Genomic DNA, 13,368 nt, shown 5'->3' with positions numbered 1-13,368 from the left:
GTTTCTCTTCGTTGTATCAACCTATTGTTTGATTCCTCGATCTGAGCTTGCGTCCAGTCTTACCCGAATCCTCAGGCCTATCCATCAGATCGATGCAGTGCTGTACAGTAGAAATAACATCACACGATATAGCAGTTCAGCCACTGATTCCAAGGTTTTCTGGCCCACTTGGTCCACCAAAAGTTCCATCTACATATAGTAATAAAGCGCACCAGAAGCAAATCCTTGCAGCCATTCATCGGAATAAAGTCGATCTACGAGAAACTGGACCTTATAATTATCTATTTGTAAAAGGCGCCTGGGTGCTCAGCGTTCTCCCCACACGGCCAAAAAGACCAACATGGACCTCCTACGGAGTTCCCGTACCCAACCCGCCATATATAGTGTTATACACACTTGGGAGCAACTCACCCGCCCGAGACCCCTCTGAATTATGATAAATTTAGTCAGTAGACAGGATCTGGTTATATACCTTGAGAAATCTAATTTTAGAGGGAGCAAATGTCTTCTTTGCCTCGTTTCATGTGAGGCGACAGCACTGCTGCGGAAGGAAGGTATACAGTCATTTGGTCCTGGTGGCACGTCGTAGTATAGTAAACAGTATGCATTGTGCTTGTCAGTTTTGTGAACGCGATGGCTAGAAATGAGACTCGGGAATGTTCATTTCGAGATTCATCCAGTCGGAGAGGCCTAGGACACTGGCGATGTCCAGGTTGAAGTCCGAGTCGGAGTCGAATGCTAGTTCTGGATGCTGTTGAGTCGAAGGTTAGTATTTGGTGTGATAAATTCAGCCAGTGAAGGGGGAAAAAAAAAGAGGAATGAAACATACCAGGTCTAACCCCAACTCAGCTATCCCAGGGTCCAACAGACTCTCTGCTCGCTGGCTTCCCTCACCCAGGGCCATCCCGCGCGACGACCCGGACTGCAGCAACGCTACCGACTCGCCTAGACTCTCTCGCACAGTCTCGTAGACCACTCTTTCCACGCAATCCCCGGTGTCCATAGCGCCAATCTGTCCCATAATTGCCGCGAGCAGATTATACCGCTTCAGACTAGGCGTTCCGAGACTGATGACCCGCAGAAGCTGAGAGAGTATGTGCTTCATGACATTGAGGATCGGGGCGCGGGATAAAAGCGCAAGCTCGCTCATGATGCCTGCGTCCTCCATCGGAGATTCCTCGATCTGCCTCGTGACTTCCAGCCCTAAGATGGATATGATATCCAGACTGAGCGCCCCCTTCATGGAGCTTCGACCGGCGATCATTAGCCGGCATAGATCGTCGTCAGGGACGGAGGGGAGATTGAGAGGTCTCGCGTAGCTCGCTATCGTCATGGCCGTCTCGAGACATGTTTTACGCGAAAAGTAAAATTCCGGGTTGCTCGAGGATTGGAGCATAAAAGGGGTGTGGAGGGCGAGGAGCCAGCGACGGAGGACTAGGTCGAGGAAGGATTTATGGAAGGAGTTGGGGCTCAGATGTCGGCTAGTATTGGGCGAGATATCCTCTGAGGAGTTTTGAAAGAATTCTGTGATGCTGCGACATGCGGTTTGTAGTTCCGTTCCGAGCTGAATGGCGTGGGTATAGGAAAGACTCGGCCGATTGTTTAAGGCACGGATGACCTTTGCACGAAGGTCAAAGGTCTGGTGCATGAGACGTTGAATCGACGTATCCGTAACCTCGGCAGCCGGCCTCGCACTTCGAGAGGACTGGACATGAATATCCGGGTCGAAATCGACGTCGTTATAGTTAGCTGGCGGCTGAGTATCAAACTCCGGGATCAGAAGTGGGTGGCCAGCTGAGTCCATCGAAGCTTGCACTGCAAGTTGAAGAATCGTTGCCCATAGACGAGCCCTCATCTCCGACTGAAAGACAGACAGGGCGGGAAAATGCGTCGAGTCGAGATGGAGTCCCATCGTCATGGCTCTCTGCATGAGCGAACCCACCGATAACCACGGCGATGAGCCCATGGCGCTGATCTGCCGTGCGATAATTAGCAGGCAGAACACTTGGATCCCGTCCAATCCGAGGGTAGATTTCTCGGATGGACCGGTAAGCCACCACTGCGCAGCGTGGATCCAGGTCTGCGTGAGCTGAACATTGTGGTCGGGGCCAGATTTCCCGCGCTTTGGATGAAAGACTGTGCCGATAGCTAGGATAAGGACGAGCTTCATGAGGAAGGCCTTAGAGGGTGGGAGGTGGTCCTGGGCCCAGAAGTGGTGATATTCGCGCCAAAAAGACGGGAGATGCAGGATGCGGTAGATAGGTTCAAAGGTGCGCAGATAGCCATCAACCAGCTCATCGCAGATTGGCCTTACCGGAATACTGGCCTTCAGATCCGGAACTGGCTCGGTGGGCTGGAAAGACTGTCGTGCTTTAACGGATTGTCGAATCCCGCGACATTCCTTAATCTGGGCGACCAGGGCTGTTTTGAACGCGTCAAGTGAAGGATTTGACTCCTTTAGGTGTATGATGTGGCTGAGTCGAAGCTGTGCATCGGTCAGACTTGTCGCCATCAGGGTTGATCGATTATATCACCTTGTCTACAGTATTCGAGTAGTGACTCGGACCCAGCAGCTTCATCTTACTGGACGAGGCATGAAGTCGCGGGTTTGCTGCATTAATACACAGCTCACCCTTATCTGCAGTCTGGGTCTTCCCAGACGAGGAACCTTCAGAAAGCTGCTGTTCAACCCCCTGAACACGAGTACTAAGCTCACGCAACGCTTGATCCAGGGAACCATCGCGGCCAGGCGTCAGATTGTTTCCCCGATGCGATAACAGCTCTTCCACACGCCGTAGACGATGCTGGAGACTGCCAATCGACGGATCAACTTGACCTGGAGACCCAGGACCCTGCACACTGTCCCATGTCGATCTAGGTTCCGTTTCATCATTGGAGGCTGGGGTAGGATGATTCCCGGGACCTTTGTGATGTAGACGGTCTGGATGAGACGCTGGTGGAATGACATCAAGAGGAAATGAAGAGGTAGTGGTACTGGCTTTATTGCGGTAAGAGCAGCTTAACGAAGCTCGTGCTCGCGTGCAAGGACCACAGGGTGCATTGCGATCGCAGCGGACTTTGCGCTGTCGACATTGCTCGCACGACTTGGCGAGGCGACGGCGTTTACGCCGGTCGTCGTCGGCCATTTCAAAGGCGATGTGTTGATTGAATGACGTAACTGGGGACAAAGAGGCCGATGAGTTCGGTCTATTGACAAACGCAAGATGGAGTGAGGACACTCACCCCGGGATAGATTCGTGAAGCAGATAAATAAACCCGAGAAAGCCAGTTGGGGCCGAAAGAAGTTCGGCTTTGAGGCGGGGAAAACCGAGTTGTTAAGCCGAACTCCGGCATAAGTTCGGTTTTAAGGGCTGAACGGTCGCGGATAAGCCGCCGTCCTGCTCTGCATATATAGTTGCGACAGGAGATCTGAAGCATGTAAAATCATCATCCACTGTTTAATTGATCATACACAATATGCGATCTCCCTCTCTCAGCTACTCTCGCTACCAGCGACATCTTCATCCTAGAGGTCTTGGGCCTCGAGGGATTGGAGGGCTTGCGAAGGTCGCCGTCGTTGGTACTTGTCTTTACTTTGTTTCGAAGAAGCTTTTTCAGTAGGTTGGTCTTCATTCTCGCTAGGGCAAAGCCGCTGGTGTTGAGATGTGCTAACTGTGTAGTCATCACCATTCTCATCATCTTCCCGAGTCGAATGCGTTGCCCGTGTCTTCGCCTGTCATCCAACACTCCTTTCCGACACGAGCCAACGAACCCTCCAATACGCCCGGTCAATGAGTAGAAGCAATCGAGTGGGAGTTATTATTTGAAGCTTTCAGCATGTTGGGTTGTTATCGTGTTCCATTCACAGTACAATGGTTCCTCGATTGTTTACATGGCAGTGTCTATCGAATTTGTATATACTCAATTTGTTTCTAAATATGAAAAGTAATAACGAAGTATTTCAATGTCTTATTAACGTGCAGATAGTTAGTCATGACATGGATGCTTGTCAGTAGGATTGACTTGGGAATTAAAGTTAGTATATGTCAGTTAACCAGGGAAAATAAAATCCAAAACTGTTTTTTTTTTTTTTTTTTTTTTTTTTTTTTTTTTTTTTAGCAACGCAGCAACATACTCTCTCCACCTCCTGTAAGCGTCGTATACCTGTCGGCAAATGAGCTGTATATTCCTCGCAACAAGAAAACCAGGAAAACAAGAAAACTCAAGACGGGCAAAAGCAGCAATGAAATCAACAGCGAAACGCAGTAACAAAAAGCAGAAAACAAACCAATTGCCGAGGCAATCAGAAACACAGAAATCAAAGCAGCAACACAACGGAGAGAGTATAAGAAATAAGAACGACAGATTTGACCTACCAACGAAAAGCTATAGTTCATATAGCCGAATACCGACCCCCACAGAGGACGGCACTGCTCCATTGGCAGGAAACCCATGATGGATCAAGCACAGCGTGACATTTTCGTACCCGATGGGGTAGTCCATGTCTTCGAACCTGCGTGTTTTTCGCAGGTAGTCAACGGCCTCGATGGCGTCCTCGAGGACCTCTTCGGGGCGCATCGCCTCCGTCTTCACGACCAGGCCCACTCGCGTCATGCCCTGGGCCGGCTTCCCCTTGGGGTTCGCAAACCGGCGCTGAGCGCTGCGTAGGAGTAGCACCCCGTATGCAGCGAACAGCACCTCCTGCGGATCGTCCAGGTTGCGGCACGTATCCTTGTGGAAGTCAACGTATACTTGCACCTTGTTCTCGTCGGTGGGGTCGAGCTGCAACCCGGCGCGCTCCAGCTGAACACGTCGAGTCCGTCGTAGGAGCTCGCGCTCCTTCTCCGGGCATTTGTTGTCCTCGATCGTCTTGCTGTTGGTGGTTTTCATAGTGAGTCGCTCGAGTGTGGCCGGGTCGGGCTCGACATATGTCTCGTTCTTGATGGCGTCCGTGACGTTGGGGATGATCGGGCGCTTCTTCCGGAGCCTGAGAGGTTTGAGGAGCTGGCGCTCCTTGCGGAGGCGGCGTTTGAAGGCCTTGTGCTCCTCGATCAGTTTGAGTCGACGAGTCAGTTCGCTGGTCTTCTTGAAGGTCCGCTTTGGGGTGGAGGGCCCGAGGGCCACGTCCAGCTCTAGGCCTGACATTGTGAGGATTTGGTATCAATACAGTGACTGATGTCTGAGTATGTATAGAAAGATAGAAAGATATATATATATATCTATCTATTGACCTTTCGTGATGGCTTTGGTGTCAAAGCCAGTAGGATTGGGAGTCAGGAGTCGCTTACCGGGACTTGTCAGATCGATGGTCAGTTTGGTGGTTAGCTATTCTGTTCCCTGTTTATAAAATCAGTTGTTGGTAGGTGATCAAGAAAAGGAAGAAGAGAAAAGGGTTCTGGTGTTCTGGTGGATGAAGTATTTATAGCTTGATCCCTGCAAAAACTAACGGGATGCTCCATCTTCTGGGGATGGCATCATTGTTAGGCTCCTTTTGTCTTGTATAGCATCTAGGGACAACTTCCGGTAAGTGAAGGCGGGGTACGTGATTCTCCCTGTTATCAGGTGGCTGCCTTGTCCTCTTCTTTATTCACTGATGACTCTTACTACTCGACCATCCGCTTGAAGGCGCTGAGATACTTCGACCTACAGGGAACTCCTCCTGCTACAGCGATGATGGGACGCGATTCAATAGTGTTGCCAGAAATGTACAACTTTGTTTCAATGATAAATAGAAGCTTGAAGAGAATAGAACAGTAAAGATAAATAGAACATGCAGGTGGTTATTCCAAAGACACGATGTGGTGCCTACCGGAGATCTCCAGCAGCGGGATCACGTGATAGTGTAACAGATGCTTCAAAGTCATTAACCGTCGACAGATTGTCACCCCTTCTCCCCAGGCCCATCGAATCATCTCAAATCATAACAGTGGCCGGCGATATGCGCCTAGGCTTCTCTTTCTCTTTAAGACTAATGACCCTCATGCGTTTCTCGGGACCTCCATACGGAAAGTCCCGGGAAATTTCAGGACCACTAGACGTTCAGAATCATCTCCCCCTCAGGAGCTGGTATAGGCTTTATCCGACTAAATACGTTGTTTTCGTGGGCCTCGGCACAATATAGTAGCGCTGAGTCTGTCGGATCCTAATAATAACAGATTGGACTGCAAGATAATATAAACCCATCCCCTTAACCAAGCAGTTCAACGTCAAGACCGATGGCACGCATGAAGAGGTTGACATTTCCAAGTCGCTGGGCCCCCATATCCACAGGAAGTGTCTTGCTGTATGTCACAGTCTCCATCACACGGTCCCTATCAAATGGTTAGATCGGGTTTCAAAACGGGGGGAGGTGCAAACTCACTTCACGGCAATGACCAAGCGCTGCTGCTGGTCCGGACTAGCTCCAATACCAACAGCAGCCAAGAACTGCCAAACATACATGTCGTCACCGGTATTAATCGATCCGGGGAAGATATCGCCAAAAGTCGGTTCCAGAGTGTCGAATAGCACATTGAATTTCTCCACCCACTGCTGCCAGTCTCGTTCCGAAGCCTGTCCGGCTTCCTTGACAATCTCTGCTCGGCTGAGCAGCATGGTGAGAATTCCGAGTCCAATACGAGTCTTAGCCACCAGATGCACATGCGTCTGCGCGATGACAAGTCCCAAAAGTCCAATGATGATGTTGAAGGGCGCCTCGTTGACGTAGCCGAGTAGACTGGGCATGACGGCCTGGGAGAAGAGGTCAATGGCCTCCCGAACGGCCAAAGAAGGCTGCGTCTCGCCGGGCACGGGCTGTGCGCGCTGAACAACATCCAAGGTGTCTAGGTGTACAACGATCATGGTAAGGATTGTAACTCTCTGCTCCTGATCAATGTGTCGGAAGATGCGCGGGATGGCCTTCTTGCCCTTGGGGTAAGAAAGGAAAGCGATGAATGGGTGAGGAGTATTCGTGTTAGGGACAATAGGCTCCATGACCTTGAGCTGTTGCCACAGCTTTTGGTTCAGCGAGCGGACTCGTTGCCGCCATTCCAGATGCTCTTGGATAGCTTCCGGGTCATTCTCATCCGGTGGAGGAGGCATTGTGCGCTCCATGTCCTCCAGCTCCATCAGTGTGCTGTAGACACCCTCGATGTTAGTGAGGATGGACTTCCGGTCACTGACACTCAAGTCGGCATGGGGCTTCTTGGTAGTCTTTGCTCCATCGGAGCTCTCCGGCCGCTTGAGGTTGAGCATCGGCTTCGGTGTCTTCGCATTGCTGAAGGAAATCTTGCCCAAACTTCCTTCGATGATCAGCTGCTTGTTCTTCGGCTTTGCCTTGGCAGCCTCAACTGCACGCTGCACCTGCTGCTGCATCCTCTGCATGTGATTGTCCGCGCTCTGGGCCTGTCGTCTGGATCCATGACCACCCAGGCGGTTGCCTGTTTGCAGGAGGTAGGTCTGCGCAAAATGACCGAGGGGCTGGTGAGGATGCTGCCGGGGAGCACCACGGATCTGGCTGTAAACCTGATAGTAGAAGTCCTCGGCCAGGATCGCTTCCGAATCCGAATCGGCAACGTTTCCGGCCGCGGCCACCAACTGCTGCAGCTGGATCCGGGTGATGAAGTTCTTGTCTTGAGGGGTCATCAGGCCGTTGCCTCTTGACAGAAGAAAGATCTTATGATTGCGCTTGGCACGCTTGGCGTCTTCCATCAAGTATGCTATCCGTTGCTCTTCCGTCAAATGCATCAACTGCTGGGGGTTGGTGATCAACGGCAAGGAGTTATTGGCGGCTCCCCGAGCACCCTGGGACGGCATTTGCTGTTGCTGGGCTCGCTGTGCGCGGGGAGGGATCGCTTGGCGTTGGGGAGGAGGGGGCGGGGGTCCCATGTGCTGCGGCGGGAGGTTCGCATTTTGGAGAAGATGTAAAGGAATATTCGGCGCATGCCCCGGAAGAGGAAACGGTTCTGGGACCATCGCGGGATGATGCATTAGTTGCGCCGGTGGTATACCCTTTGCAAATTGCGCCTGGATGAACTCCGGTGGCAGGTGGGGGAATCCGTCGGGGAGTCCGGGGATATGCTGAGGCTGCTGCAGGGGATGAGACGGCTCAGGCATCGATTGCGGCAGCGACACGGGCAGCTGAGATGGCATCGCAGGATGACGCAGCTGCGCTTCTACCTCTTCCAGGCTCAGCATCTTCTTGGCTTGTTGAGGGACTGGGCCCGAGGGTTCCGGCTTCTTCTGCACGCCCCAGACACTGGATTTGGCCTGCAGGTCCGGAATGTAGCCCGGGTCATTGTACTTCTCATATCCCGTGCGTTTCGGCTGCTGAACTGCCTCGTTTGCTTGGGGAATCTCGGCAGCCAGACCTGACACCGGGCCCTGGGGAGGCTGTTGGAGGCTGTAGCGGACCTGTTCCTCGCCGATGACATCCGCGACCAGAGCGGTTTTTCCAAAGAAGTCAAAATCCTTGCCAACTGGAACGGGCTCGGGGCCACCGCCAAAGGTATCATCGTTGAAGGCATCCTGATCATCGTCGAGGCGATCACCTAAACCGTCATACGTATCCTCAAAATCGATGCTGCGGGACGGAGGATCGGCAGTTAGTCAATTGAATCTCGTCATCCCGGTTGAGCGGAGACAGGGAATTATTGATCCCAATGGCCGGAGATGGCCGAGTGCACTTACGCATCGTCGTCTTCATCCTGGAGGCCTTCAGCTCTGGCGCGAGCGACTTCGGCAAACGGATCAGGGGTATCGAAAATACCCCTCTGGTCGCCCGGGGCAGCTCGATCCCTCGGGAGAGTGGTATCGAAGCCGAAGAAGGACATCTTCGGGAGGGGAAGGGCGGATAGGACGAGGGTGGAAGCGGAGGGGAGGGCGAGAATTAGCAGCGCATAATTGGTAGTGCGGGATGAAGTTGGCCTGGGACTTGGTTGGGTCTGATATCACCCGCTTAGGTTAGCCGCCGCCGCCGCCCGATCGGGCTAGCGCTGGGCGTGTATGTGGTGCCTGAGGCATGAGCAACAAACACGACCATTCGGAAGTCCATCCAACTACTTCGGACTAGTCTGAATGTCTCGGTTTCATACGAAGGCATCGCCAACACTCCAAGTGATCAATACAATGTGTGATTGCTGTACCAGTGCTTCTACCTTTTGAAACCCGACCAAAGAGCCTTCCTGGCGAAACTCTTCTGCACAATATAATCCCTCAGAACTGCAGAGCTGTCATACGTGTCTTATAATACTCAAACATCGTCCATATCTCTCGACAGGCATTGGAGTTCAGGGTACTTTAATCCCAGACGGACAATAGAATTCTCTTCTGTTCTTACATAGAACCGATATCTGACGCTGCAAGTATACACTTTCTTCATACCCCGTATAACAGCCAAGACTCACTATAGACCCGTTATCGACACCTGAGGCAGACACTCGCACCTGACCGGGAGTTGCCTGTTCGGGTAAGTCCGCGTCCTCGATCGTTCGTCTTACGGCGTGCAACGTTGAGTATCCGTAGAGTTACTAGTGATTTCTGGAATGCAGTTTCGTTAGATTGGATTATATTGCTCCCCGTGCACTGAGATCCATCCTCCGTACATCATTCCAGACAATCTTCCACTCCGTATATCATTCCTGCAGACACACTCCGTAGGCACCGACCGACTGATCGTCGCCCTAAAGACCAACCCGCCACGAACCATATCCAGCCCAGCACGATCGCTCCCTGGAAGTCTGAAACACGTCGCCGGACAGCCTTACCAGTTGCGCAGGCTAATCTCTGTAAGGACCCTAGCCCCCTCTGGTCAAGATTAATTACCCACCGTCGCGATGGAGTGGCTGAAACCCGCGCCCGTCGTACGTGGCCTGGCCAATGATGAGGCTCCATCTTACGTTTTGCCCGCCCGTCCATTTCGTCTTACTTGACCTTTCATCGCATGGCATTCTATTCTTATCCTCTGCTTTTTCGCCATCGTCGCTTTTCTCTCTTTCCCCCCGTTCCGTTCGGTCTCTCTTTCATCCATCCCTCCGACATCCTTCCTTCCCAGCAGATGTCATTCGGGGACTCTTACGGCCGTTTGGTGACAGAATTCCCTTCCCCCCTTAAACTTTTGTATTGATTGCCTGCCTATCGTCCGTCGCCTGAGTTATCCGCTCCATCTGGCATACCTGTTGGATTGCTAGAGTGGGTAGAAACTCTCCACATTCCTATACGGAGAAAACCTGCCGGAGGTATTACGTCGATTTGCCTCGCACCTCCCTTTACGTCGCTCGTTTCCTACTTGTCCTTCGACCAGCCGATTTCCATTCCTAGGCATCCGAATTCCGGCCTTCCACCGGCCCTTTCCCCCAGACCTGACGCTTTGGGGTATATTCTAAAACAATGTCGTCGGGACCAAGGTATATGCGGTACCTCCTGCTGGCCGCCGTGGTAAGTTGGCCCAAATTCACCTGGCGGGCCAATTGTTGCTGACGGGATGCGCTTCTCTGCTTCAGGGACTGGCATTTTTCTTCTTCATCTCCAGAAGCGCGATCCCCATCCCCGAAAACATTGGCGCCAAATTGACCCCTCACAACAAGGATGGCTCCCTCACATCCGACGTTACTCCCCATAGCGAAACTCCTATCAAGCAACCCTCCGATCAGACCTCCGGAAGCGCTGGCGCTCCTGCGGCTAACCGGGTGAATGCGACATTTGTCACCTTGGCGCGCAACTCCGATGTTTGGGACATCGCCAAGTCCATCCGACAAGTCGAGGATCGGTTCAACCGGAATTACAACTATGACTGGGTCTTCCTGAACGACAAGGAGTTCGACGACAAGTTCAAGAAGATCACCTCGGCGCTGGTTTCTGGAAACACGCACTACGGCGTCATCCCGAATGAGCACTGGTCTTACCCCGAATGGATCGACCAGGATAAGGCGCAGCAGGTCCGTCACGACATGGGCGAGAAGAAGATCATCTATGGAGACTCGGAGAGTTATCGCCACATGTGCCGTTACGAGTCGGGCTTCTTCTTCCGTCACCCGCTGATGATGAACTACGAGTACTACTGGCGCGTGGAGCCCAGCATCGAACTCTACTGTGATATCGCGTTCGACCCCTTCCGCTTCATGAAGGAGAACAACAAGAAGTACAGTTTCGTGCTCAGTCTCTACGAATACTACGACACCATCCCTACCCTGTGGGACAGCGTTAAGAAGTTCATGGGCAACCACCCCGAGCATATCGTCGAGGGCAACTCGATCGACTTCTTGAGTGATGACGGCGGAAAGACCTACAATAAGTGCCACTTCGTAAGCACTCCTCCCTAGGCGACAGCCTCGTAATCTTTGCTAACGATGACGACAGTGGTCGAACTTCGAGATCGGAAGTTTGCACTGGCTGCGATCCAAGGAGTACATCGACTACTTCGAGTCTCTTGACCGGGATGGCGGCTTCTTCTACGAACGATGGGGCGACGCGCCGGTCCACTCCATCGCCGCCGGACTCCTCCTCAAGAAGGAGGAAATCCACTTCTTCAACGAGATCGCCTACTACCACATCCCCTTTACTCACTGCCCAACCGGCGAGCAGCTGCGACTGGATCTGAAGTGCCACTGCAACCCCAAGGACAACTTTGATTGGAAGGGCTACTCCTGTAAGTTACCAACCGCAGCACCTGTGACTCGTTCACTCACTGATCGTTACACAGGCACGTCACGATTCTTCCAAGTCAACGACATGGATAAGCCCGCCGGATACGAGGACGAGAGTTGACTAGCCGTCGTCGGGAAGGCGGTCTTGGCGATTCTCGTCGTCGCCAGCATCATCCTCGCCATCAGCCGTAACCTTCGCGCTCGAGTGTTCCATGGAGGACAACGCATCTCCACGGAAGTTGTTTCGAAGTCGAAGACATTGCTGAAACGATAAGTGCCAGCTCAGTATCACTGTCGTTTTTCCTTACTATTTCGTATAAAATTGGGCGTTCACGTATCATGTCTTATTATGGGAGTTTTCTCTCTTGTTCTCTTGCCCTTGAGACATGCGATATATCCAGGGCAGTGGCTAGCAGCTGAAGCAGTTGCTCTTCTATGCTGCGTTGTGTGATGCGATTAATCAGGAAGAAACGGAAGCAGAGAACCCATCCGCAAGAAATGCTTCATAAATGTACATAGGCGTTTTGATAACGATAACAATCCGTTTGAACAAACTCAGATAAATAGTACAAGGAAAATCTCAAACCAACACCCCACGAACCTATGTACTGTACACTCATACAGTATATAGGTCACACCCGACGTGTAACCACACCCAATCACCTACTCATGCAGGTAACGTAACCACCTAATCGCTCTTAGGCTTCTTGGTGCCGTACTTCGACCGACTCGTCAAGCGATTGGAAACACCACCCTGTCAGACGGTCAGGCACAGGACTTGAAATCGAGGACTCCCTGCACACCCTTTCAGGCGGGAGGGAAGAGAGATGGAAAACGGGGAGGAAATATAGACATACCAGATCCATGGCGCCTCGGACACAGTGGTATTTCACACCGGGACAATCCTGGGCACGACCGCCGCGAACGAGAACGACACTGTGCTGCTGGACGTTGTGGCCTGAGTGGGAGAATTTGTTAGCCGGTCTCCTAAACATGTAGAACTCGATCCCTGCATCTAGTGCTGGTGCTGGGTTGGGTTGGGTCAAGTCTGGACAGATTGATAGTTCAAGTCCCAGAATATCACATAACGCATGCAATGCAATACAAGAATCCTGGCCCAGACCCGTAGTCCAAAAAAATCCCCAACTCATCATACAAACCAAGCACCAGCACCATCCACCACCGACAAGAACAGCTAGGAAAGAAAACTCACCCATGCCCGGAATATAAGCCGTAATGACCTTCCCACTGCTAAGCCTAACTCTCGCCGTCTTCCTCTCGCCGGAGTTCGGCTTCTTCGGCTTCGTGATACCCGTCTTCAGACACACGCCCTTCATCTCGGGCCGGTCCTTCAGTGCCGGGGACCGCGCGCGGCGCGCACGCTGCGCCACCCGGCACCCGCGCCGCACCTGGTTGTACGTCGTCTGGCGGAGGGGGGAGGTCGAGAAGGTGCGGAAGCCCGGGGCCGCGGCGGCGGTGATGGCGGACGGGGTGCGGAGGATGGGTTGGAAGCGCGGGAGTATCGAGCTGGGTTGTGGTTGGGGTTTGGGGAAGGGGATGACGGAGGGGCGTTGGACGAGGGTCCGGAGCGTGCGGAGCGTGAGGGAGGAGACGAAGGGAGGCATTTTGGGCGGTTGGGTCGGTCCTCTTTGGGATCGAGTAAGGCGATGCGATGCGGACGGCGAGGACGATTGGGGGAGGGTTTCGGGGGAATTTGCGATATGGGTCACGTGGACGGTTTGGCGGG

At 52.7% G+C, this 13,368-nt stretch overlaps 6 protein-coding genes across 6 annotated transcripts; 2 read left to right on the top strand and 4 right to left on the bottom strand.

Annotated features, from left to right (window-relative positions):
- Positions 1-360: 360 nt before the first annotated feature.
- Positions 361-3,185, bottom strand: P170DRAFT_464581 (Zn(II)2Cys6 transcription factor). The gene is made up of 3 exons (XM_024852260.1): positions 2,585-3,185; positions 830-2,421; positions 361-751 (listed from the first exon to the last, which is right to left on the bottom strand). Exons 1-3 carry the CDS (start codon positions 3,144-3,146, stop codon positions 638-640), a joined length of 2,268 nt encoding a protein of 755 aa, XP_024704328.1. The 5' UTR covers positions 3,147-3,185; the 3' UTR covers positions 361-637.
- Positions 3,186-3,463: 278 nt separating this feature from the next.
- Positions 3,464-3,795, top strand: P170DRAFT_509677 (uncharacterized protein; the record flags this gene model as incomplete). Its single annotated transcript, XM_024854698.1, has 2 exons — positions 3,464-3,617; positions 3,681-3,795. Exons 1-2 carry the CDS (start codon positions 3,478-3,480, stop codon positions 3,793-3,795), a joined length of 255 nt encoding a protein of 84 aa, XP_024704327.1. The 5' UTR covers positions 3,464-3,477.
- Positions 3,796-4,386: 591 nt separating this feature from the next.
- P170DRAFT_509676 (uncharacterized protein) lies at positions 4,387-5,359 on the bottom strand (the record flags this gene model as incomplete). Its single annotated transcript, XM_024854697.1, has 2 exons — positions 5,289-5,359; positions 4,387-5,138 (listed from the first exon to the last, which is right to left on the bottom strand). Exon 2 carries the CDS (start codon positions 4,888-4,890, stop codon positions 4,387-4,389), a length of 504 nt encoding a protein of 167 aa, XP_024704326.1. The 5' UTR covers positions 4,891-5,138; positions 5,289-5,359.
- Positions 5,360-6,187: 828 nt separating this feature from the next.
- P170DRAFT_446799 (deadenylation-dependent mRNA-decapping factor PAT1) lies at positions 6,188-8,810 on the bottom strand (the record flags this gene model as incomplete). The annotated part of the gene is made up of 3 exons (XM_024850831.1): positions 6,188-6,311; positions 6,362-8,560; positions 8,668-8,810. 3 exons carry the CDS (start codon positions 8,808-8,810, stop codon positions 6,188-6,190), a joined length of 2,466 nt encoding a protein of 821 aa, XP_024704325.1.
- A 1,145-nt stretch (positions 8,811-9,955) lies between these two features.
- Positions 9,956-12,206, top strand: P170DRAFT_436687 (glycosyltransferase family 15 protein). The gene is made up of 4 exons (XM_024849202.1): positions 9,956-10,413; positions 10,479-11,279; positions 11,335-11,623; positions 11,678-12,206. Exons 1-4 carry the CDS (start codon positions 10,366-10,368, stop codon positions 11,740-11,742), a joined length of 1,203 nt encoding a protein of 400 aa, XP_024704324.1. The 5' UTR covers positions 9,956-10,365; the 3' UTR covers positions 11,743-12,206.
- P170DRAFT_436686 (mitochondrial 37S ribosomal protein uS12m) lies at positions 11,917-13,295 on the bottom strand. The gene is made up of 3 exons (XM_024849201.1): positions 12,835-13,295; positions 12,479-12,579; positions 11,917-12,375 (listed from the first exon to the last, which is right to left on the bottom strand). Exons 1-3 carry the CDS (start codon positions 13,244-13,246, stop codon positions 12,310-12,312), a joined length of 579 nt encoding a protein of 192 aa, XP_024704323.1. The 5' UTR covers positions 13,247-13,295; the 3' UTR covers positions 11,917-12,309.
- Between the last annotated feature and the right edge of the window lie 73 nt (positions 13,296-13,368).

This window comes from Aspergillus steynii (genome assembly GCF_002849105.1).
Source record: "Aspergillus steynii IBT 23096 chromosome Unknown P170scaffold_4, whole genome shotgun sequence".
In the NCBI taxonomy this organism is placed as follows: domain Eukaryota; kingdom Fungi; phylum Ascomycota; class Eurotiomycetes; order Eurotiales; family Aspergillaceae; genus Aspergillus; species Aspergillus steynii.
Note: the sequence above shows the minus strand (reverse complement) of the source record. Positions and strands in the feature narration are given on the sequence as shown.